We start from the raw sequence: 25,310 nt of genomic DNA, 5'->3' as shown, positions 1-25,310 counted from the left end.
TCTTGATTTCTGTTTTCTGGGGGTGATATGGGGACTGATGACACCGTATAGCACTATCCCCCAGATTCATCAAAGTCCTGTTTTGCGAGTCCTTAATAGCGATTTTTAAGGAATCGCTATTAAAGACTCGCAAAACGGGATGCATGTAGAAATCGCAATATTTTTTGCGATTTCTACTGCTTCCTTATTTGCGATTCGCTAATTGCTAATCGCAAATCAGGAATGACTCCCCATTCATTCCTATGGGCCTAAAGCAATTCGCAAATCGCAAATAAGGAAGCGATTTCAAGGGTGCCAGGGTGTCCAAAGGACACCGTGTAGGACCCCTGAAATGGTAATTTACACTGGTGTTGCGCACACACATGTCCAAAGGACGTGTGTGTGTGTAACATACAACTTAGAAAAATGCACTAAAGTGCATTTTTCTAAGTTTTCGCTATTTACCACGTAGTCAGACTTCGCGGTAAATAGCGGCCCCAGATTGCGAATTCGCAATTCTAAAATGGTTCATGAATTGCATTTAAGGAATCTCAAATTGAGATTCCTTAAATGCAATTATTCGCAATTTAGCGATTTCTAAATTTGCGATTTTTCCTTTTGGGATGATGAATCCCAAATGCAAAAAAAGCGCTCGCAAAGGGCCAGATTCTCAGAATCTGGCCCTTTTCAAGACGATTTTGGCTTCATGAATCTGGCTGTATATCGTAAAGTAAAGTCCACATTTGTAAAGCGCACAATCACCCGTAAGGGTCTCTAGGCGCTGGGGGCCGTCGGGAAGATTAAGCGAGCTATTGCCCAGAGTCACATGGTGCTGGGCTAACCTGCCGCCGGAGCCGGGGATCGAACCGTGGTCCCCAGATTCCAGCGTCAGTCGCCCTGGCCGCGGCGCAGTTGGTCTCTGATCTTCTCAGCCCACGCTATCTTTAGATGTGATTGTAGAGGAATATGTTACTTGCCCTGATAAGCAATCCATCTTCCTTGCATTTCTTCATGGCTGGTCTATCACAGCAGTGAGTAATGTGTCCTCCTTACTTTCTCAGGACTTGCACGGGCAAAATCAATTCCTACAAAAACCTACTCCAATGAAGTGGTGACGTTGTGGTACCGACCCCCAGACATATTGCTGGGCTCCACAGAGTACTCCACACAAATCGACATGTGGTAAGTGTTAACTACTTGCACTATGCTAGGAGGTGAGTTGTGAGTTGTTTTTTTTTTGTAAGGAAAAACAACTCTGCGTATGTTGCAATCTTCAGCTAACTTTAACCAGCGTTACTGTTTTATTAAACTTTTGGAGGCCAATCAGAATGATTTGTAGGAGCACTGCCTGCAGGAACTGTTGTAAAATAAAGAAGAGTGCCATTTTACATGATTGTGTTGACTTTGTATAATGTATCGTGATGCAGCGTCACAGCCATGGCTCTTTCGGGTCCTGGGTTGGTTTGAGAGATGTAACATTGTCTAAGACTGTTACAAGTCAATGGCGGCCACAGCACTCGTCGTAGTAGGAAAGTGGTACTGTTTCAGCGGTGCTGTCGCTCTTGCTGTTAGACCACCTCTGAGTCCTGCATCAGAACTTGCATAGACGACGAGCTGTGTAGAAGACACTTCCTGTAAAGATGATCTATCTGTTCATTCTGTAAGATCTTGGAGAATGGAAGTTTGATATCCTGGAGTAGCCTCATGTTCATTGCAACGTGGCAGTGTGTCAAGCCTGCCCACCCTCTTGAAGTTGTTTTTGCCCATTATATAATGTACATTTCACATTCCAACTTTCTATTGTGATAAATAAATATTCTATTTTGTGACTGTTGCTTCCCTCTTGGTCACCTCCTGCCTTTCTTTTTCCAGGTGGGTGATATTTTTTCTTATACTTTCTCTTTAACTTGTATGTGGAAGCCATCACTGACAACTTTGAAGCTGACCTTTTGGTCTCTTGAAAAGGTTTCTAATAGAAGGGACAAGAAGCACTGTACGGTTCTCAAACCCAAGAATAATGCACCACGTGTAGGTTATCTGAGACTTCTTAATATATTAACAGTATCTGCTGAATTTTAACGGTCACAGACAATTCAGTGAAGTATGTCTAGGCGGCTGTGAATGTGTCTTTTGCCACAGTTATTGTAGCCTCTTGCGTCTGTCGTCTGGTTAGAGAAAGCTTCACATATGCTTTACCTACTTCACCCCCACATTCATCTGCCTCGTTGTGTAAAAGGTAATACTTGCTACAAGAATGCAACTCCACAACTGTGTGCATCTTCCCCTGTTGACTGCCTTCCTGGTGCTTCTTCCTTTTCAGCACTGGCTACCTTCCTCTGGATGTTTCAACTTCCAGTGCCATTAACGTTCTTATGTAAATTCTTCCCACCTCAACAGCACCACTTCTCCTGTGTGCTCCTAGTCCTCAGCCTGACCTTATGTGCATATTGTCCTTCAGTGTTGGACATGTGTGTTTCTCTTAATGCCTAATGTGCGCCTTTTCCTTAATCGAGGGCCCCCTCCTATTTCTGTCACTCTGGGACGGAGACACGGTTTTGATTTCTTGGGAGTTAGTTCTTATTTTCTTTTCACAAAAATAATTGTTTTTCAGACTTTTATTTTCAGTCGTGTACTGTTCTAAGACATACACGCTCACTTATCTCTATCAAGAAGGCTCTGAAAGCCACATATAGTGAGTTCCTTTATCAGTTTAAGTGTGCAGTATGCACGTCTGGTGAGTATCTTTCGGCACTTCTTATTTAACTGGTTTTTAAACCCTCCTGAAGTGTTTTTGTTTAGAGTAATTCGTTGTCTCCACTAAACAGAGCCAGTTGGGGCCCATGTTGCGCGTCTACTAGCCTGGCTGCCTCTAGCTCACCAGGCATGCATTGTCAGGGTCTTCTCTGCTTATAAAGACTTTAACATCCTATTTGATACCAAAGGCATGGGGAAGTGCATGCTGAAATACTCCATAGAAGAGAGAACAGGAGACCTGGATCCCAAATAAACTTTTTTGATTGTGCCACATTATCAGATTGTACAATCTTGAGTAGATCATTTTATTGCCTCATGTCTCTTTGCATATGTGCAATCAGTAGGATTTGTTACAAACGTGTTTATTGCTGGTATAATTGCTGCATAAGTACATTTACTGGGCAGATGTTGTGGTTCCACTCCAAGACCATTGACACCAATCCCTCACTTGTTTTACTGAACACAGTGACATTTCTGGAGCTCATAGCAGATGCCCCGCAAGACTGTACGGTGACTTCTTGTTTTCTGTTTGACTGGATTAATTACAAAAAGTTGGTAGAAAATGGTAAGAATTGGAAATTCTTGTTGTTGCTTATGGACATAAATAAACCCCTCCGCTTCGACTTGAACTAAATCACACCGTGTGTCTGTTGCATCTGAAACCTGTTTATCAATCCTGGCCTACCATGCCCCTTCCTTCTTCCCCTCTCCTACCAGTAGCACTGTAGATGCGTGCCCTAGAGCAGGAAATTATTTCCTCAGTAATATAACCTTCTATTCAGACTTGAAACATGCTACCCAAGTGATTTGTAGGTTATGATACACTTATATTGGAGAATATGAACATGGCCTGCTGCGTAGCCCACAGCAAGTTGAACGGCTAAATATCTACCACCAGCATGGTGCTGCTAAAGAGCCAAATAGACTTTATAACCAAGGTTACACACCCAACATTTAGACCAGGGGTCGCCAACCTTTTCTGTTAGTTAATTATGTTCAATGAAAATCATATCAAGCTAATATTTTCAGTGTGGTAATAGTGACCTTGTGAGACAAGATTATGTTAGTGATCACCCCATGCAAAATTACCAGCTGTGATTACATCAGTGCATCATGCAAAACTGCCCGCAGTAATGTGAAAATAGCTTTATTTGGAATGCATCTACAGGGTAGTTCATGGCTAGCCATACCTGCAGTGCCCATGTCACCAAGGTAATACATTAAGTAGTAATTCTCTCAAACCCTTTAAATGTATCTCTCAAATATCAGCATTAAATATATTTTGGAAAACTAGCCCTTTGGTTTCAAACATCAGCTAAGCTTACGAGTTCTGAAGCTACCCAAAGTTTCATCTTCAAAACAATCTTTTCAATTTTTGTGTACATATATTAATTCCACTAAGCAAAAGCTTCTAAGTAAGTAGGGTGTGCCACACACAGTAGAGCTACTTGCATGTATCTGGCGAGCTACCAGTAGCTCACAAGCTACTCATTTGAGAAGCCTGACTTAGACTATCATTAATGAGGCAAGCACAAGGGCATCAAAAAATAACCATGCCTATCCTGTGTGGATGTGTGGCCTTGTTACAGGTCACTGGGGGAGAGAATACCAGTTACTCTTTCTTGTTTATTTTTTATCCATAGTTACATCAAATGAGAGCATCATGGCTCCAGTTCTTCCTAAAAGACAATTTTTTTAAACTGACGATTACCTCAATATTCTGCTCTAGTAAAACAAGAATGTGATTGTTCCAGTAGAAGCCTCTTGCAACTGTTCCCTTAAACTACTGGCAATATTCAGTGACTTTTACAATCGAAGCACCACAAGGATGCGGTACTTCAGTGGACGTTATTGTCCATGCTTGAAATGGAAAAATAGAAGTGCAAGTACTCTGTACTAGAGTACCTGGTTGTTTCTGAGAAGTGCTGGTACTCTCCAATTAAATGTATTAAGTCACTCTTGAGAAGTGCAGGTACTCTTCCTCTCAAAATAAAAAGATGCCAGTACTCAGTACCGGCCCATTTAAAGCACTGGTTACCTTAACTACTTCTCGTTCTGATAGAGCGCGCGGGTCACCCGACCAATAATTTCGCCACTTCCGGTTTTCGGGCCCATATATTTCAAATCACCATATACATTGATCGGATGACCTCACGGTCTACTATCAAATATTTGTGAGTTCCTTTCGTTATTCTTCAGAATACCCGACTTACCATCCACCGATGCGGGTACCTATGACCACAATGGATCAGGGAGCTAGCTGTAAAAGGAAAAGGCAGCAAAATACAAACCCAACAAATAACATTCAAATTCTCTTTGTAAATGACCACGGACAACTGGAAGTTTTAAAGTCTTTATCTAAAGTTCGTTCTCAGAAATCATTAGATTTACAAGAATAAGACAATCAATAATCAAAATAATGAAAAGTACATAACTATAGAGAAATAAAGTCAGGGTAACCATTGAAATTCTGATATGAGATGCAACGGGAATATGCTATGCAGTTTTTAGAAGAAAAGTTTAAGAATGGACATTCATTAAGGAAACAATCTTATGCACGTACTAGAGATTCCCTATTGGAAGAGTTTATACTATGGTAAATTCAAAGATCCTATATAACTATAGGAGAGTCTATGAAGAGAAACACGCTATGCTTTAAGGCAAAAGTTCTTTAGACAATTTAAGTAAGGAGGTTCTAGACCATATGAGAAAGTGACAAACTGAAATGCAGAATATAATTTCTAACAAATAAGGTAACATAGGAACACGTTATAAAACCAAATGCAAATGACTTTATGATTAAATGGTTGCGGAAAGCATGGAAAAATAACATATGCAAAGGTATGTCTTTATTGAAGCAAAAGACAGGAAATTTAGAAAGGTGCAAGATTCAGAGTTTTCAGAGGAATATTTACCTAGACTGGTGTGGAAACCAAACCCTGGCCACGGGTCAGTTAAGGACAGGAAACCCTCAAGGAAGGATACCCCTCAGTGGACAGCAGTTGCAGAATGGACACCCAGGACAGGACAGGAAACCCTCAGATTAGGAATCAGGACAGGACCTCTCGGACAGGACCCTCAGGACAGGACCAGCACCCGCAGTTCGGAAGCAACGCCTGCGCTCCACCCTCTCTGCAGCTATCGATCAAGACCCCGATTGGGTCAGCGAACTCCCAGCAAAGTGCTCCGCCAGCACTTTAAGGTTTAGTAAAACCTTAGTCTATGGTCAAATTTTGGACAGAGTGCTCCGCAGCTCTCTGTATCTACAGTCACCTATTGAGTGCGTTGGGTCAGTGACAGGTCAGCTAAACCAGACAAGTCGGACAATTTCCCTAGGTGAACCCAGGGTAGATATACTGTTTTGGGACGGTGTACCACCCCCCAATGTTGCAAAGTGTCAGAATCCCTCAATTTGGATTGGTCCTAAGGTAGGATTTGGGTAACACACCAATCAGAACAGACTATTTGGAGGCCTATTTTGCATCTCTGGGTACCGCCTAGCAAGATTGGGGTTCCCACGAGAAGTCGCAGAGAATACAATGGAAAGAATACATTTCGATACAATAGAACATAATCATGATGCTTTTGCTGGGTGAAGGTGCACTTTCCCAGGGTGGCTCTGGCATCAACCTTCTTTGGCCTGAGTTCAATGTCGTGGCAGCCTCTAGTGATTCTGCGCAGAAATACCCTCCAAGATGGACTCCCCATCCCCAGCACCCCTCCGAGTCGAGGATACATGAAAAGTAAGCGAAAACAAATTAAAACATAGAAGTGACGGTATGAAAAACACATCATTGGTTTTGTACTTTAAACTTATCATTATAAAAATATACTATGCAGTTTAAACATTAGCAACATATACACGAACACAAGAGCATTCACCACGTTATTCACGAAAGCTGTGTATTACGCATGCGCACCTTTTCCCACCAAACTTATAACTACGTCAGGTCACGTGAGTGTGACTGACTCATGCGCAGAAGCAATTTTCCAAGCGGCGGCCATGTTTTAGGGACATGGATTAGTTGTATCAGAAATACATGTGCAAGCTTCATCTACTTAGTTCGAATATAAAAATAAAAGATTAGTAAGACGTACAAGTTTATTAATTGATTACACACGGGCGAGGTTCATGACTCGAGCAAGTCGCAATGCGAAGCTTGCTCTATCAATCCCCTCTTTGATGATATTTACTATCATCACAAAAATAATGGAACCAGATGCCAACTTCTCACACTTTATACAACTCTATCTCTTCCAGCAAGCGATTCAGCTTCTCTTTTTCATTTTTGGTAGGGTGAGAATTTTTCACCTTTTTGTATATCTGATTATTCATTTCCTCTAATTCAAGCTCATCCACACTCCGTTTCACTCCTCTGGCATTCACTTGATGCTTTCTGGTGTGCTTACGGCATTTGCAACAGACAAATATGAAAAATAGGATAAGACCTATAATTCCAATTGGCATCAGTACCTTAAACAATAAGCTTTTACCTAAGCTAGCAAGCCAATGACCTACATTTGAGAGACCATCTACCAGTCTCTTCCAGGCACTGTCAACCTCGAGTGGTTTGAGTTCCTTTTCCAAATTAGTAATGTTTTTCACATATCTTTTGAGCTGCACACTCTTGTCCGGAATATAAGTGCAACAATGTTGCGCCTTCAACATCCGGCAGACTCCGCCCTCTTTTGCTAATAAGGTGTCAAGAGCAAGTCTGTTCTGCAAAACCATTGATCTGATCGCAACCATTTCGGTATTGACCAGCAGAAATCCATGAGCTGTGTCAGTAGACAACACATCCACTATTGTGGATAATTTGCAAATTCTGTGAGTGTTCAGAACCACTCCCACTCCAGGTATCAGTGCACTGAAAATACTACCCATTATTTCACCTACGCTTTCTCTTTTACTACGCACTAAGCCATTAGTATTTTCACTGCTTCCAGCAACTTCATTCACATGGTATATTTCCGGGAAGACAATGCCAAAATAGCAGCTTCCATACCAGTGATCCGGCAATTTGAAATAAGCCTTGTCTCCACATATATAATAAATTCCAGGAAACACAGGCTCTGACCCATTTTTGAAACCCCATCCTCCAATTACCTTGTAATTATGTTCACATTCACTGGAACCAATGAAAATGTTATTATAATAGCTAGTCCTCTCGCGGTGAAGACATAGCTTTCCCTTCCTTTCAAAATCCAGCAACAGAGCAGGTCCCGCCCCACCCTTTGAGGTGCCTTCCATGTCCCCAGCTCATTTTGGCGTTTTCTGTCTTTCGTCATCTGCCTTTCTTTGTCATTTTATTCTCCTCTTCTCTGCCATGTTCAGGAACATCTTTTCCTGTTCACGCAAAGAACAGGTCAAGTTATCTCGGTGTGCGTCACCTATGTCTATATTACCTATAGTCAGAAAGTATTCGCCCATATAGCGAGTAACGTCACTTTTGGTATGTACAGGATTCAGGTTCCCACGTATAGGAAGTTCAGAAAAGATCACGTCATTGTTAGAATAATAGTACTGTAACGGTCCTCTTTTGTAAAATAAGCTTGCTAAAATGCTACAGGATATTCCGTATATCAGGGGCAAGTGATGGTATGTCACGCCTTCAGCCACAGAGGTAGGTAGCTTCATGCAGACATAGCAATCTTCAATTTTCATAGTCTCTACATAGTGTATTAACAAGTTTGCGAAAACATTTAAATGTGTCTTATTCTTAACTCCATGATAATGTAGTCCTCCCTCATCTGATGCTTCTAGGTCTCGTTTTGTTTGTTTGAGTGCTCTCTCATGTCTTGCTACACTCTGTGTTGTCAGTTCTTCAATGTCAGTATTTACAATTTCAGTAGGGTCAATATTAGTATTTTTGCTCACCGCAAAAGGAATGAAAACTGTTAGTCCTATCCAAACTAATATCACTATAATTATACTACATACACATACCTTGCAGCATGTTTTGCAACAACTGCGACTAGGTCTACCACTCACGTTTGAATCAGACATTTTGGCTTCAGAAGAAGTTTCTCGACCCCTCTTTGTGTCTTTGCACCAGTAGTTTATTTTGAGCAATTTCACGGTGGCTCGTCTTCTTCTTCGGCAGAGTACTCAGCGACTCGTTCTCCGTCGCTTTCGTCAGTTATATCAAGATCTTCAAATTCTTCCAAAACGAGCGTCCATTCAGGAGACTTGTACTTTTTGTTTTGTCTTTTTATTCAATCGCTCCTTCTTTTGGAAGTGTCTTCTGGTTGCTCTGCTATGCGAGAACTCCTCCTTTCTTCGGCACGTTTTTCTTCTACCGTTTTTATCCTCAGCCTCAATTTCTTTATGAATCCAGGCTCAAGGTGCTTTCTTTTCTTAAGTCTTTTAGTTGGTACTGGGATTTCGTTTTCTTTTATTGCCCTTTTATTTTCATTTGCTTGTGGCAATTCTGCTTCCTTTTCTTCCCTTCCTATCTGACTAGTTCCAGGGCTCGTATCTATTTCTTCTGCCTGGTTACTAAACTGGCCTTTTTCAGGAGAGTTTTGTGTTTGCTTTTCAAATGTCTCTGTTTCTGTGTCCTGAACACGTTCTTCTAACCCTATCTGATCCTGTTCGAGCACTTCGATCCCTTGATTTTCTTCTGCTCGAACTATTACACTATGTCTAGTCTGTCCCTTTTCGACATCAGGAGTCAGTGGAGGTGTATCAATTATTTGCTCAGTCCCTGTCTGACCTTCTCCTTCCTCAGTTTTGATGTGAATCTCAATAGTCTGAGGTTCTTCGCCTGTGCCTTGCTTTTCCTCTCTATTCCACTCTCTACCTTCCCAAATTCGCTCTCTTGTTCTGATTGGGTCTTCTGTGAGGTCAATCAAGGGTATCCACTCCTCTGGCCATATGCTCGGCAGCTCGTCATCAGCTACTTCTGGACCAACGTCTGGGAACCCCTCATCAGGCTTGACTCTTGGTAGCTCGTCATCAACTACCCCTGGACCAACGTCTGCGGACCCCTCAGCTTGACTGGTACTAGGCTGTACGTTGTCAGCTACTTCTGGTCTTGCTTCTGCAGGCCCCTCTGCTGGACGGCCTTCTTCTCCAGGCTCCTTGTCTGGTAGTACCTTCTGGGTGTGGCTGGCGTGGATCCAATGGGGAACACCTGCACACTTCACTGCTGTGGTTGTTACCAGGATTACTTGGCGCTTCTGTCCCCACCTTGGTGCCAGGCAGCTCGACCGAGTATGCTTCTTGATTTTGACCCAGTCCCCTGGAACCAGTTTGTGGAGAGGAGTCGTTGGATTGGCGACGGCGTCTTCTCCAATCTGGCGAGAGATGTAACGCACTTGGTCACCTAATCTCTTGCAGTATTCAAGCACCAAATCATCAGTAATACTCAACAGTTTGCTTCCTGGTACCCACGCTTGTCTCATCACTCTTCCCATCAGGATTTCATGGGGGCTCAGGCCTGTCTTCCGGTCTGGAATACTTCGAAGTCCCATCAGAACCAGAGGCAGGGCCTTTACCCAGGTCATGCCAGATGCATCACACAATTTCGCTAGTCTTGTTTTGATAGTCCCGTTTATTTGTTCCACCACTCCAGAAGCCTCTGGATGATATGCACAGTGGAGTTTTTGCGAGATCCCAAATGCCTTACAGAGTTGGTCGATCACATCATTCTGAAAATGTCCGCCTCTATCTGATTCAATAGTGACTGGAACCCCGAATCTAGGTATTAGTTCTTTCAGTAAACACTTTGCTACTGTCAGTGCGTCACTTTGGGGAGTAGGGTAAGCTTCCACCCACTTTGAAAATAGGCAGACAATGACAAAGACATATTGCTTCCCCTCACAACGTGGCATGGTGATGAAATCAACCTGTATTCTCACAAAGGGACCCCCTGACCTCCCAATTCTCCCTAGTTCCACCATTGTTCTCTTGCCTGCATTGAACTGTTGACATGACAAGCACCTCTGGCAGAGGGACTCTGCTACTTTCCTGAAATTTTTGCTGTACCAAGTCTGTTGAAATACCAGACTCATGGCGTCCCTACCAATGTGTGATCCCTCATGTATCAGTCTAGCCATTGTGCCAAGCAAGTGTCTGGGTAACACAGGCATACCATTTGGGCCCAAGATGACACCATCCTCACGTCTTGGTCTACACCCTTCTTCCTTCCACTTCTCTCTCTCTTGCCAGGGTGTTGCCTGCTGCCATTCTCTCACTTCATCCCATGTAGGCACTTCTTCAAACACTCGAAGTTGGCAGCTGTTTCCGCCCCCCCCCCCGTTTTGGATTTATGATCAGTCGATCCCTGGCGCATAATTTTGCCACTCGATCAGCGAAATCATTTCCCAAAGATACAGGGTCAAAGTCCTTCTTATGAGCAACACACTTGACCACTGCCAATTCCTTTGGTAATTGGATTGCCTCTAAAAGGTCTTGAACAACTTTTCCATTTCGAATAGGGGTACCTGATGAAGTCAGGAACTCCCTCTGTAGCCATAATTGGCCAAAGTCATGCACAACTCCATAACAGTACTGACTGTCAGTATACACTGTTAGGCGTTCGTTTTTCCCCAATTTGCAAGCTTTTATCATAGCGATCAATTCGGCTACTTGTGCAGACTTTACTCCAAATAAATAACCTGCTTCTTCAATTTTGGTTAAGGAGACTACAGCATAGGCAGCATTCAGGCCTCCTTGTTCATGTCTTAGGCATGAACCATCCACAAACAATTCCTTGTCATGTTTAGGCAAAGGTGTTTCTTTAATGTCTGGGCGTGGCTTTGTGCTAAATTCTGTTAAATCAATGCAGTTATGCTCATCTTCCTCCCCATCTTCCATATCCATTGAGTTGGGAAGCAGAGTGGCGGGGTTCAGAATGTTGCACCGGACAATTGTTATATTCGCAGCACCCACGAGAATCCTCTCGTATTTAGTCAGCCGACTAGGGGTGAGATACTGAGTTTTCGTTCTTGTTAGTAAAATCACCACTCCATGCGGAACATACACAGTTACAGGATGTCCCATGACAATGGATTCACTCTGCTCTAAACTTGTGCAAGTAGCAGCAACTGCTTTCAGACATCCTGGTAATCCAGCAGCCACTGGATCCAGGGTGGCAGAAAAATATGCCACAGGCCTTCTGGTCGTGCCATGCTCTTGTGTTAGGACTGACAATGCGCAATTATCGCGAGTCACAGAACAGGGCAAATTCCTTGGAATAGTCTGGCATTCCTAACGCAGGGGCTGTACACAGACCATCTCGCAATTTTGTGAAGGCTGTTAAGCTTTCATCATCCCATTCTACGATATCCGGCGTTCCTCTCTTGGTCATTTTTATCAAAGGCCTAGCTAGGACTGCAAATCCCAGAATCCATTGCCTGCAGTATCCTATCACCCCAAGGAACATTCTGATTTCTTTCTGAGTACGGGGTAACTGCATCTTTTGAATTATTCTCACTCTTTCTGACGTTACTTTCCTGATGCCTTTCTCTATCTGGTGCCCCAGATATTTCACTGATTTTGCACAAAACTGTAATGTTCGAGGCATGTGGGCTGCTAAATTCATATCTGTTGCATTAGATCGCCGCCTAGTGTTGGGTCCGGATGATCGCACATTGTTGTCCTGGAAGAGTCTTCGAAGTATCCTGAGATAGGTGGCTCCTCCCCTAGACTACAGTGCGCATGGGCATCGGCTCCATCCCCAGATTGTTTTTAGCCATTGTGGCAGAGATGGAGTGTAAAGTGTAAAGGATGTCCATGCTAATGATTGAATGCAAGAGTATGTCTGCAGCTGCGACAGGCACCGGGGAGGAGGGTGGGCGATATGAATGTTAGCAGCCCTACATGCCAAGAACAGATGCATACTGGTAAGTAGCATATTCAGTTCGAGGCATGTGGGCTGCTAAATTCATATCTGTTGCATTGAATACATAGCAGTCCCTCCATTAGCGGCGGTTGCCCGTGCTAGCTGCAGAAACCTGAAAAAGTGTCTTGAGAACAGCCTGCCCAACAGCTGCCTGCTGTTTGGAATGCACATCAACACAGTAGTGTTTTGTAAAGGTATGTGGTGTAACCCATGTGGCTGCTCTACAAATGTCCTCTAAAGGAATGTTCCCCAGGAAAGCCATGGATGCCCCCAATTTGCGTGTGGAGTGTGCCCTTGGGGGTATTGTTAAGGTGCGTTTAGCCTTTTGATAGCAGATCTGGATGCACTTAACAATCCATCTGGCTATTCCTGCTTTGGAAATAGGGTTGCCCTTGTGCTGTGGCGAGAAGGCAACAAAAAGTTGTTTTGTTTTTTTAAAGGGTTGTGTCCTGTCAATATAGTACATCAACGCCCTTCTAACATCCAAAGTATGGAGCATTCTTTCCGCCACCGTTTGTGGGTTTTGGAAGAATGCAGGCAAGTCAATAGTTTGGTTGAGATGAAACTGTGACACCACCTTCGGAAGGAATTTAGGGTTAGTACGTAGTACCACCCTATTTGGATGAATTTGTATGAATGGCTCTTGTATTGTGAGCGCTTGCAGCTCACTAACACGTCTCAGTGACGTAATAGCAATAAGGAAAGCCACTTTCCATGTTAGGAACTGGAGTTCACACGAGTGTAGTGGCTCAAAAGGTGGTCCCATCAGCCTGGTGAGGACCACATTGAGGTATCTGTATGGGGTCTACGTTTTTCATTAATCCTACATCTTTCCCGGTAAAGTCCCATACCTCTGGCTTCACTGTTTCTTGGAGTTCTTTGGGCAAATCCTGCATAGTCATTCGTTTAATTTCTGAGTCGGGTCTGATTAACATTAATTTATAAATGCCATCTTCATCTGGGGTCTGAATTTCAACACCCTTTGGTGTGCAAAAGATAGTACAGTTCATTTTGCACAGCAAATCACGTCCCAGTAAGTTCACTGGACTGGTGTCACAAACTACAAATCTATGCATTTCTTTAAAGTTTCCAATTGAGATCTCCATGGGCTCGGTAACAGGAGTACTAATCAGTTGATTAGATACCCCCACTACTTGGATTGCTTCTCCCGAGAGGGGTAGGTTTGGAACGACCACTGTTCTCACAGTAGAACGGGTAGCGCCAGTGTCCAACAGAAAAGTGACATCATTTCCGTCAACCTTTCCTTCAATGTATGGCCCTGACTGGTCTACCGGCAAGGAGGCGCCAAGTACGCACTCCTCGTCCTCCCCTCTCAGGCCCCGTCAGTACTGGTCATCACAAAGGAAGGTATCATTTAGTAAATACTGCGAAGTTGCTGTATTTCTGTTCTCATTGCTCCCCCAGACTTCTACGTCATCACCCTGCGTGGATTTTCCCTTAAACACTTGCTTTGGTGCTCGGGGCAACTGAATCGTTTTTACCTGTTGTTGGGTCTTTCTTGGTCTTTCATTCTGCGTCTGTGGAGTTAAATCAGGTGTTTGGGAGTTATCATCCTGCAAATAGGGACACTCGTCTCGCCAGTGTCCAATTTCTCCGTACTGGTGGCAGGGAAATTTCTTCTTAGCCTCCTCCCTGCTCATTTTGGGCCGGGGCTTTCCTCCACCCCCACCCCCAGGACCTGGATTCTGAGTAGTTTTGGCCATTTTATTCAATTGTTTTTCCTGCTGTTCTGCGAGCTTCACTTGAGCCCACATAACCTTCTCCTTGAGAGCCTTTTTCTTTTCTGCCATCTCGTCCTCACAGTACTTTGCGTACCGTAGGACCTCATCCATCTTTTTTGTGTGCCAACAGATTTTGTTATCTTTTATCCATTGACAAATTTCGGGTCTTAAACCATTTACAAACCTGTAAATAAAATGTGTCATATCCTTCATCTCGATGTTATCTATACCACTGTATGTTTTGAACACCTGCAACAGTCTTTCATAAAAGGAGTGCACTGTCTCGTCTCTTTCCTGCGTGGTTCTATCTATCTTGGTCAAATCAGTTTCCTTTGCTGGCACTTTTAGTTTCAGATGCTGTATTACCTGCTCATATTTTCTCATTACTTCCTTCGATGGTTCCCCTGTTTTGTCATCTCTTGGGTATTCCTCACTAGGCCAAGCTATGGCTATTTTACACTCGGTCCATAGATCCACAGGGACCACTATGTCGAAGAACCCATCCAGGTCCTTCCACAGGCATTTTTGCACTTTCACAAATCTTTCTACCTGCCTATACCAATCCACGGGCTTTTCGCGTAATTTCGGGAAATCGTTAGTAAAGGACACAATATCCTGTCTGGACCATGGAACGTGCACATATTTTCCACCTGGTACTTCGCGCATAGGGCATAACTGTTCCGGTTTGTCAGCTTCCCTTAGAGCGAATTCGGGAGTTGCCTGCCTAGACCTGGCCTCATCCTTTTTCTTGGCCCATCTGGCTTTCCACCTTTCCACATCTCCCCATTTTTGCAATACTGTCAATAGTTCTTTGACCTGTGCTTTCTTCCCTGAAACATTCAAGTTTTCCAAATCCTTGTCTGAGAAATCTGCCCTATATGGTTTCTGCAGCGGTTTCGATTTTGAAATATCTATTCCCATGCTAGCAGCAGTGTCTGTCAGTTTTTCGTGAAGTACTCGGGTATTTCGGGTGAGACTCTTGCCGATAAACAGCATTTCGTCTTCAGAGTAGGTATTTAATCTATCTAATCCTACGTTTCCTGCCATCAATTCCTCTATTTCTATTCTCAGCTTGTAGAGATCTAAAGGTTTCGTTGGGGACGCTTGTTTTTCAAATTCTTGACTCCATCTTTCGATTTCTTCAGGAGTCACCAAGGTGACACTCTTAGTACCTGAGGTCGATTCCATTTGAATTTCCCTTGCGTTAAAAGGATTATGTCTTTTCTGGATCCTTTTTCCTGTATTTCTAACGGGCAGATCTAGCAGCGAGACCTCCGACTCGCACTCACTTGTCTGGTCATCTACAATTAATGGTTCTGGTCTAGTCGGTGCAATGACAGGAGTAATTACTGGAGTTTTCGGACTTCCTTGACGGTCCCCGTACAACGGAACCACTGGTCCGATAGTTACTGGGATCGTCACGGCTTCAGGACTTGCATTTAGCTGTGACATTTTCTGTATTATCTCAGCTCTCTGGTTTGCTAGCGCTTCTCGCTCTTTCTCTTCTAATAACCTGTCCAATGACTTGTCATGTAACACCTGCGGTGTTAGAATGGGAGCATAACTCGGGGCAGTGGGATGTGTCTCACTTGGTCCTCCGCCATAATTAGGTTTCTGAAACAAACTTCCCGTGCCTAGAATCCTCGGCTCTTCCTCATCCTGTGGCTTTAATAACGGCATTCCTGAACTTAAGGACCTCACCTCACCTCCGTAAGGGGGACGAGAGCAAAAATCTCCTTCACGTGAATATCCCGCCTCCCCACCAATTGGTCTCCTTGGGTAAATACTTCTGGTTTCTACGGGTCCTAGATTCTCAGTATAAGGAGGAATTAGATAATCCCCTCCTACACTTGCGGACCTGACCTCTTCCCTTTGTAGGGGTCTCCGGGGAATATCTCCTGCACTCGAAGGTCGGTGTCCCTCATTATAAGGAGGCGGACTTCTCATGCATATGTCATCTAACAATTCGTCATCTGATTCTCCTAGGGGCCCCCAGTGCTTGGATTTCTCTGTCCTTTTTCCCCCCACAGGAGGATCTTCTGCTGGCATCATGGGAAACAGTCCCTCAACAATCATGCTCTGTCTCCATTCTTTCATCTTTTTGTCTCGGGTTTCTTGTTTCAGTTTTGGGTAATACTTTGTCAGCCCTTTGTCCATTCGGGGCTTTTCTCTTTGGAAAGCCTCGATCTCCCATTCCTCTAATGCCTCATACTGCGTTAGTCTCGGTCTGGGATGTAATTCATTCATTCGGGTTCTTAAATTGAATAGGATCCTACCATTAAAGGTACCTTCTAACGGAAAGGCCATTATTCCGTCATCTTGTGTGTATTTCGCCCAATTTTCTAACCACACACATGTATTGTACCCTCTGTCGAACATCATGAAAGAGGCGGGAGTATTTGGTGGTGGAATAACAATGCCCTCTCTAGTTTTTATCGGCTTGTCCTTTTTGAAGTAATTCTTTACCTTATTTACAAGGGACAATTTTCGCTTACTTCCGTACATAATGCCGTATCTATTAGCCTTCCACTGATCCCTTTCAAACCCTAGGTTTCTTGGATCGGGTCTAGTCTCTGGAGTATACGAGTGCCACATACGATTCCTACGCCTAACTTTGTTTACAAAATTACCTCCAATCAGAATGCGTCTTGTAATTCCGTGCGACCAATGGGGTGCACGAGTTCAAATAATTTTCGGCCAATGGGTGCGCGGCCTTTTCGCGAGACCGTTCTCACGCTTCGGCGCTCACCCCTCCTTCACAATACCAGCCCCGCTACCCGCCCGCTGTTTCTACCAATCCCAGCGCGGCACGGAGTGACGTCAGAGACGCTTCGCGACTGACTCTCTCCCTTCGCAAGGTAACGGAAAATTTCTTTCTTTCTAAAGTGCTTAGTACTTGGTTATTTTACGACGAATACACATTCGCCACAGTGCTCAAGTGTCTAGACAGAAAAAGAGTTGTTTTACTGCAAGTAAACTACTTCCATTTACTTTTCACACACTACGGGTAGATCTCTTCCGCCTACCCTTCACTCTAGCATCAGTGAACCTGTTACTTCCCTAGACCCATCCACTCTTTCCGGGATATATCCGAGTCTAAGGTTTCCCAGTGGACCCCTTTGCTTTCACCCAAGCTCCGATGAACCTGCTACTCTTCCGATGTGACCCTTATTAGGTTACGCCACTATGGGAATTTTGCCAATGAACCTCGTTACTAACATTTATTCACACATGTATTCAGAAAAAAGCCCTAGTTAGTGCTTCCGGTTCTACCTAACCTGCACCTAACTTTCCTTGAGCCTGCGACCTCGAGGCAAGTAGATTCTATTCACCACTTGCCATTCAATTCCCCGGGGATTTCCGACAACACTTAACAAACCGTTTTACATACGCATGGATTAATACATATAACAATATAAGAACAAGAATAACAATTTTCAAACAATTCATAAATTTCAAAAGCAACACATCTCAAGAGAGTGATCAAATCCCCGAAATGGCCGCTCTTATAGCAGCAATAATGTTAGCAGCTACCGACTTGGCTAGCTTAACTAGTCCTACCTAACCTTTAACTATTCCCTAACCATAACTCTGCTACCAGAAAATACTGATAGAGCGCGCTGGTCACCCGACCAATAATTTCGCCACTTCCGGTTTTCTGGCCCATATATTTCAAATCACCATATACATTGATCGGATGACCTCACGGTCTACTATCAAATATTTGTGAGTTCCTTTCGTTATTCTTCAGAATACCCGACTTACCATCCACCGATGCGGGTACCTATGACCACAATGGATCAGGGAGCTAGCTGTAAAAGGAAAAGGCAGCAAAATACAAACCCAACAAATAACATTCAAATTCTCTTTGTAAATGACCACGGACAACTGGAAGTTTTAAAGTCTTTATCTAAAGTTCGTTCTCAGAAATCATTAGATTTACAAGAATAAGACAATCAATAATCAAAATAATGAAAAGTACATAACTATAGAGAAATAAAGTCAGGGTAACCATTGAAATTCTGATATGAGATGCAACGGGAATATGCTATGCAGTTTTTAGAAGAAAAGTTTAAGAATGGACATTCATTAAGGAAACAATCTTATGCACGTACTAGAGATTCCCTATTGGAAGAGTTTATACTATGGTAAATTCAAAGATCCTATATAACTATAGGAGAGTCTATGAAGAGAAACACGCTATGCTTTAAGGCAAAAGTTCTTTAGACAATTTAAGTAAGGAGGTTCTAGACCATATGAGAAAGTGACAAACTGAAATGCAGAATATAATTTCTAACAAATAAGGTAACATAGGAACACGTTATAAAACCAAATGCAAATGACTTTATGATTAAATGGTTGCGGAAAGCATGGAAAAATAACATATGCAAAGGTATGTCTTTATTGAAGCAAAAGACAGGAAATTTAGAAAGGTGCAAGATTCAGAGTTTTCAGAGGAATATTTACCTAGACTGGTGTGGAAACCAAACCCTGGCCACGGGTCAGTTAAGGACAGGAAACCCTCAAGGAAGGATACCCCTCAGTGGACAGCAGGTGCAGAATGGACACCCAGGACAGGACAGGAAACCCTCAGATTAGGAATCAGGACAGGACCTCTCGGACAGGACCCTCAGGACAGGACCAGCACCCGCAGTTCGGAAGCAACGCCTGCGCTCCACCCTCTCTGCAGCTATCGATCAAGACCCCGATTGGGTCAGCGAACTCCCAGCAAAGTGCTCCGCCAGCACTTTAAGGTTTAGTAAAACCTTAGTCTATGGTCAAATTTCGGACAGAGTGCTCCGCAGCTCTCTGTATCTACAGTCACCTATTGAGTGCGTTGGGTCAGTGACAGGTCAGCTAAACCAGACAAGTCGGACAATTTCCCTAGGTGAACCCAGGGTAGATATACTGTTTTGGGACGGTGTACCACCCCCCAATGTTGCAAAGTGTCAGAATCCCTCAATTTGGATTGGTCCTAAGGTAGGATTTGGGTAACACACCAATCAGAACAGACTATTTGGAGGCCTATTTTGCATCTCTGGGTACCGCCTAGCAAGATTGGGGTTCCCACGAGAAGTCGCAGAGAATACAATGGAAAGAATACATTTCGATACAATAGAACATAATCATGATGCTTTTGCTGGGTGAAGGTGCACTTTCCCAGGGTGGCTCTGGCATCAACCTTCTTTGGCCTGAGTTCAATGTCGTGGCAGCCTCTAGTGATTCTGCGCAGAAATACCCTCCAAGATGGACTCCCCATCCCCAGCACCCCTCCGAGTCGAGGATACATGAAAAGTAAGCGAAAACAAATTAAAACATAGAAGTGACGGTATGAAAAACACATCATTGGTTTTGTACTTTAAACTAATCATTATAAAAATATACTATGCAGTTTAAACATTAGCAACATATACACGAACACAAGAGCATTCACCACGTTATTCACGAAAGCTGTGTATTACGCATGCGCACCTTTTCCCACCAAACTTATAACTACGTCAGGTCACGTGAGTGTGACTGACGCATGCGCAGAAGCAATTTTCCAAGCGGCGGCCATGTTTTAGGGACATGGATTAGTCGTATTAGAAATACATGTGCAAGCTTCATCTACTTCGTTCGAATATAAAAATAAAAGATTAGTAAGACGTACAAGTTTATTAATTGATTACACACGGGCGAGGTTCATGACTCGAGCAAGTCGCGATGCGAAGCTTGCTCTATCAGTTCTACAGATGCAATGGAATCTTCATATTTTGTTGCAACCAAAACCCAACATCATCTTAAGATCTAGCTACTTTTTATCTACCCCCTCGCCCCCAATTGTAGGTCACTTGAGGAGATGTTTTACACAGCTAGTGACACTATAAAGGATTCTTACACTACAAAGGTCTTTCTTTAGGTAAGTGTTGTTTTTCTCCTTTTGGCTGGTTGTCTTCATTGGCATTTACACTGTGTTCTGTGTGAACATTAATAGTAAACACCCCTTGACTTCTATAAACCTGGTTGGTCCCGGCAAAAGATACTTCATATAACAGTGCTAGTTGTTCGGGGGGTCTATTGTGCTCACTTCTAAACCCTTTCCTAGTGTGAAGTGATCAGGACAACAGGCTTAATCTGCGCCTGCGAGGAGCTCACAAATGCATGTATTCCACCGAAAGAAGTATTGCAGGACAAGTGGGAGGTGCTTGAAACCGAGGCACTCACACACCTACATTTCCATCTCCTTGTCAAAAGTTGCTGAACTTGCCTCATACTTTTCCGGCCCCTTTTCACAAAGGACACTGCAAATCGTGAACCTCATGCTAGGTTTGGATGGGAAACGCACTCCCTGAGGACCCATTTTCTGCCAACAGGTGGCGGTGGAGGATCTGGTGTAACTTGCCGCACTTTTTGCCCCAACTTGACTGTCCGGATGCATTTCAGAATGTGCCTCTCCCTTGCAAATCTCAGGGCCCTATTGATGAATCTGCATTCTTGCAGTGGTGAACATTAACCCCATGTGCCAGGAGGGGCCACCACTGAGGACTAATCAATCCATCCCCAAACTTCCCCCACCGGAAAAGTGAGGCTGCTGTGGGACCACCTGCACACCGTCATCAATATGAGGCACTCGCTTCAGGATCATCACATCACCCCGCACCCCACACCGTGGGACAGATCAGACACTGTAAGGAGGAGCAGCAATTAACCTCCGGTGGTGCAGCTGTGTGTGAGGAACTCTGTGCATGCTGAGAGCAAGTGCAACCCACCAGGGCCACATGCAGCAAACTCAGCTGATTCAGCTGCTGCCACTCCAAGCGCCTGTAGACAGGGTAAACTCGGGAACTCAGGACGGTTTAAGCCTGGAGATGTGGGTAAGACTGGTTTCAGGCCAGTTGGCCCTGGGGAAACATGCTTGGTAGTTGCTAGCACTGCGGCACTGGAACACTGTTGACTATAAAATAGTCAGAGTGGACTCTTGAGACTCTGACGACTAATGGGGCTTGCCCTGGTTGTTGCCTAAAGTAAATAAGGAATAACCACTATCATACGGAGTGAGTGGGACCCTGGGTACCGCTTAGAGAATCACTAGAGCCCTGCCCCCTGGCCCCCACGCCCTTGCCCAAGGGAGGCCTGGACTGCTTGGACCACGCTATTCCTGGGAGTCAAGTGCTGAAGGGTTACTCGGCCCAGTTGCCCAATATCCATAGAACGTTGGACCCCATGACATCCGGAGTTAAAGGTCTGAACCCTCATAGTTTGGACCCGTAAGCCCTGCAGGCCCTTTGGCCCTCTGAAAGGGGTTCTGCCAACCTAGTGGCAATATTCACTGATCTTTATAACCCAAGCATCACCAAGGATGGTGTACCTCAATGGACAGTAACTACCTATCATTCGACAGATAGGTTAGTATTTTCTTACAACCAAACTACATCATATTAAAATCTAGCCACATTTAATCTACCCTCTCACCCCTGATTATAGGACCCTTAGGTGGTGATCTACACAGTAAGTGACATCATACAGGATTCCTACTCCACAAGAGCCTTTTTTCAGGTAAGGGTTTTTTCTCATTTTGTCCGACACACGTAAGTGGCAGGTACACTGGTAGTGATGTGTGAATGTTGATAGTAGGCACCCCTTGGCTTCTATAAACCTGGTTAGTCGCAGTAAAAGATACTTCATATAACAGAGGTGGTTGTAGGGGTATCTGTTGTGCTCACTTCTTCCTGCCTTTCCTAGTGGGATGTGGTCAGGACAACAGACTTAAGCTGAGCCTGATGGGAGCTCACAGACACATGCATTCCACCAAAAGAAGCATTGCAGAAAAAGTGGGAGGTGCTTGAGTCCGAGGCACGCAAACACCTGCATTTCTATCTTTTTGTCTAAAGGTGCTGAAAAATTCTTATGCATTTCCAGCCTTTTTCACAAAAGAAACTGCAAATCATGAACCTCGTACTACGATTTGATGGAAAATGCACTCCATGCAGGCCTATTTTCTGCAAACAGGTGGCGTTGGAGAGACTGGCAAAACTTGCCACACCTTTTGCCCCAACTTGACTGTCGAGAAGAATTTCAGAATCTGCCTCTCCCTTTGAAATTTCAGGGCCCTATTAATAAATCTGCATTCTTTATTTCATCCTCAGGGGTGTTGGATGCATCTTCTACGAGATGACAACAGGACGTCCTCTCTTCCCTGGTTCTACGGTGGAGGAACAGCTGCACTTCATATTCCGGATATTAGGTGAGACTGAAAGTATTTAGTCAGCCAGGTCATTTGTTGCTGTGCTTGCCACAGATGTACTTGGAATGTATTGAATAGAGAACTGGTGTAGATCTTACATAGCCATTCATGTAACCTGTTCAACCGTAGGTGTGGCTCCTCTTGCTTTCAAGCAGGTTTTCTTCTTCCACTCCCATTGGCTGTACTGGTGTAGGTGGAAGTGTTTTGCCAGTGGGTAGCTCTGTAAAGTGTTTGGGGGTAATGTGGCTGTTGGCTGTGGATTTAGAGTCACAGGAGCTGTGTCTCTGTGTTGAGGCACAGGGGAGCACTGGCTGTGGGTTTGAGCCATATATGTGCTGCCTGTTCGTTTAAGTCTCAGGAGCGTGAGCTGTGGGATGGAGTTGCAGGGTCACTACTGTGGGTAGAAACATGGGAACCTTGGCTGTGGCTAGAGTCACAGGACTTCTGGCTGCTGTTGGTGAAATTGCCCTGTTGCAGAATGTCCAGAATGTGTACTGAGTACTGACTGCAAGTAGCATTGTAGCACTCTTGGCTGGTATAAGTAGGAATACATTGGCTTAAAGTAGAACATTGTATAAAATGTAAGGCCCTATGTTACATGTTCAGAATTAAGATTGGTTCTGCTCCTAAATACTTACAAGATCTGGTACGCCCTTACCATCCCTCTCGACTGCTTCGTTCTTCTGCGGATGAGCTTTTTGTGATTCCTAAGATTAAACTGTCGAGAATGGGTGGTCGTTCCTTCTCTGTACTGGGACCCACCATGTGGAATTCCTTGCCTGCTGTAATGAGGAGGGAGAAGCTGCTTCCCAACTTTCGTAAACAATTAAAAACTTGGTTTTTTAATCAATATTGCTAATGCTAGATCACTGTTGTGCTTCTGTTGGCTTGCGCTGGGAAACCCTTGTTGGGTAGCTGTGCGCATTATATAAATAAATTAACATAACAATTAACGTAACATATTTATGCTACCTGTAAGGAACGTTTTCAGAGTTCAGCTGAAGCAGTGTTCTAAATGTGCGTGTTCAATTTCTACACTATCTTCACTGTAAAGTGTCATCTGTTTCCCAAGGCTCTTTAAGCCAAGACCACACCCAGTTTTTTAATTTTTTTTATCTAAGAGTACCCTTTGCTACAATCATATCTCAACTTGCATTTTGCTGGGCATAACAATCACTTTTTCTGTATATTAATTTGTGTTTGCCCTTTAATCTTTTTACTCCTTTTGATTTTAATGCAGGTACACCCACTGAGGAAACGTGGCCTGGAATCCATTCCAACGAAGAGTTTAGGTCCTACAGCTATCCTAAGTATCGTCCGGACTGCATTCAGAATCATGCATCAAGGTCTGTACCTGCGCCGTGTCTGCTGCTATGATTTCTGAGTGTGGCCAGTACCTCTGTCAGCCTGCAGCCCGTACAAAGCATTGCAGAGTCTGTACCTGTTTAGTTCCCTTAGACAGCCTGTAACGAATCCCAAACATTGCACAGACTAGTATTGTTGTCGAGAAGGGAAATTTATGAAGCTTGTTGGCTCTCATAGAATCCTTTGGGGCCCGTGTGACAGGATCGCACCTTTACTGGAATAGACCAACATAGAGATAAACAATACGATGAGGTGAGAAGTCAGATTGTTTCCAAAAGCTCTGCAAAGGTGGACTGTAGGAGGTTCTTGTGGGGATGTTGTTCCATAGTCGAGGGTTGCAACTCTGAATGCCGTGCCTTTCCATGTTTTAAGTTTTAATTTTGGAGTAGTTAACCTCAGTACAGAAGTAGAGCGAAGTTACCTTGATGGTTCAGGTTTGTTACATGATTACTATTGAAATTTGGGACACTTGAATTGAACTGTATCCATGAGAGGTAATCAATGAAGTTAACACGTATGGTCAGATGCATGTTCAGACGTGTTCAGTCAGAACAGGAGTCATAACCACATTTTGAATATATTCTAGTTTAATACGATTGTGAGAAGATATCTCTAGGAAAACTGCACATTTTCATAGTCCACCCTGGAGTTGATAAAGGCATAAATGTTCCTCAGAGAGAAGTTAAGAAACAGGAAAATAGTCAGGAGGCTGGAATTGGATTATGGGTATGTAGTAATTCTGGGGTCCTAAAAATGAGATCTAGAATATGGCCTTCTTTGAAGTTGGGCCCTTGGGCTCCTATTGTAGGTCTAATGCAGGCATATCAATGATCAATTTCTTGGTTGATGAGTCTAAAGAGTAGTTCACCCATGTGTTGAAATCTACTTGAACATTATTTGGTGGACTTTCACAACTTCGTTTAGCCAATTAAACTAATTATTGATAAGGAAAGGGCCAAGATGTTAGTAAACAGATGATTTTATTTCTGGTTCTGTTTTCTAGTGATAAAAATAGTGCATTGGCTCCTCCCCCTCCAACGTTCAAAGATTGACAGATTAATAGGCCCATGCCCCGAGCTAAGCGATATACAATGTTAGTGGTGTCATTTTAAATAATGAAAAATGAATAAAAATATTTTTAAAAATGGTGTCCGAACCAGGCAATTGAGCACATGGAATTGGTAAATAATTAAGGTGACCCCACTGTCTTCCATATTCAGTGTATCTTAATTAAGAATATTGTCCCAAGGGGCGGCTACTGATTCGTAAGGGTGGCTACTGAATCCTCCATTATGTATTGGTAGCCTTCAATTGAGCAGGACTATGGTTAATAAAAAAACGAATATGTTGGATGAAATGACAGTGTTGATCAGTGCTCTGTTTATAACAACTGATCTT

General features: G+C 43.7%; 1 protein-coding gene across 1 annotated transcript in view; it reads left to right on the top strand.

The window, feature by feature from the left end:
- The window catches only part of CDK16 (cyclin dependent kinase 16), a 232,646-nt gene that overhangs the window by 158,726 nt on the left and 48,610 nt on the right, over window positions 1-25,310 (top strand). The window contains 3 exon segments of the mRNA XM_078664785.1: window positions 1,041-1,161; window positions 22,450-22,547; window positions 23,788-23,893. Of these exon segments, the coding sequence (XP_078520911.1) occupies window positions 1,041-1,161; window positions 22,450-22,547; window positions 23,788-23,893 (325 nt within the window).

Source organism: Lissotriton helveticus, chromosome 10, assembly GCF_964261635.1.
Source record: "Lissotriton helveticus chromosome 10, aLisHel1.1, whole genome shotgun sequence".
Classification (NCBI taxonomy): Eukaryota; Metazoa; Chordata; class Amphibia; order Caudata; family Salamandridae; genus Lissotriton; species Lissotriton helveticus.
The sequence above is the reverse complement of the archived record's forward strand: the minus strand, read 5'-3'. Positions and strand labels throughout refer to the sequence as shown.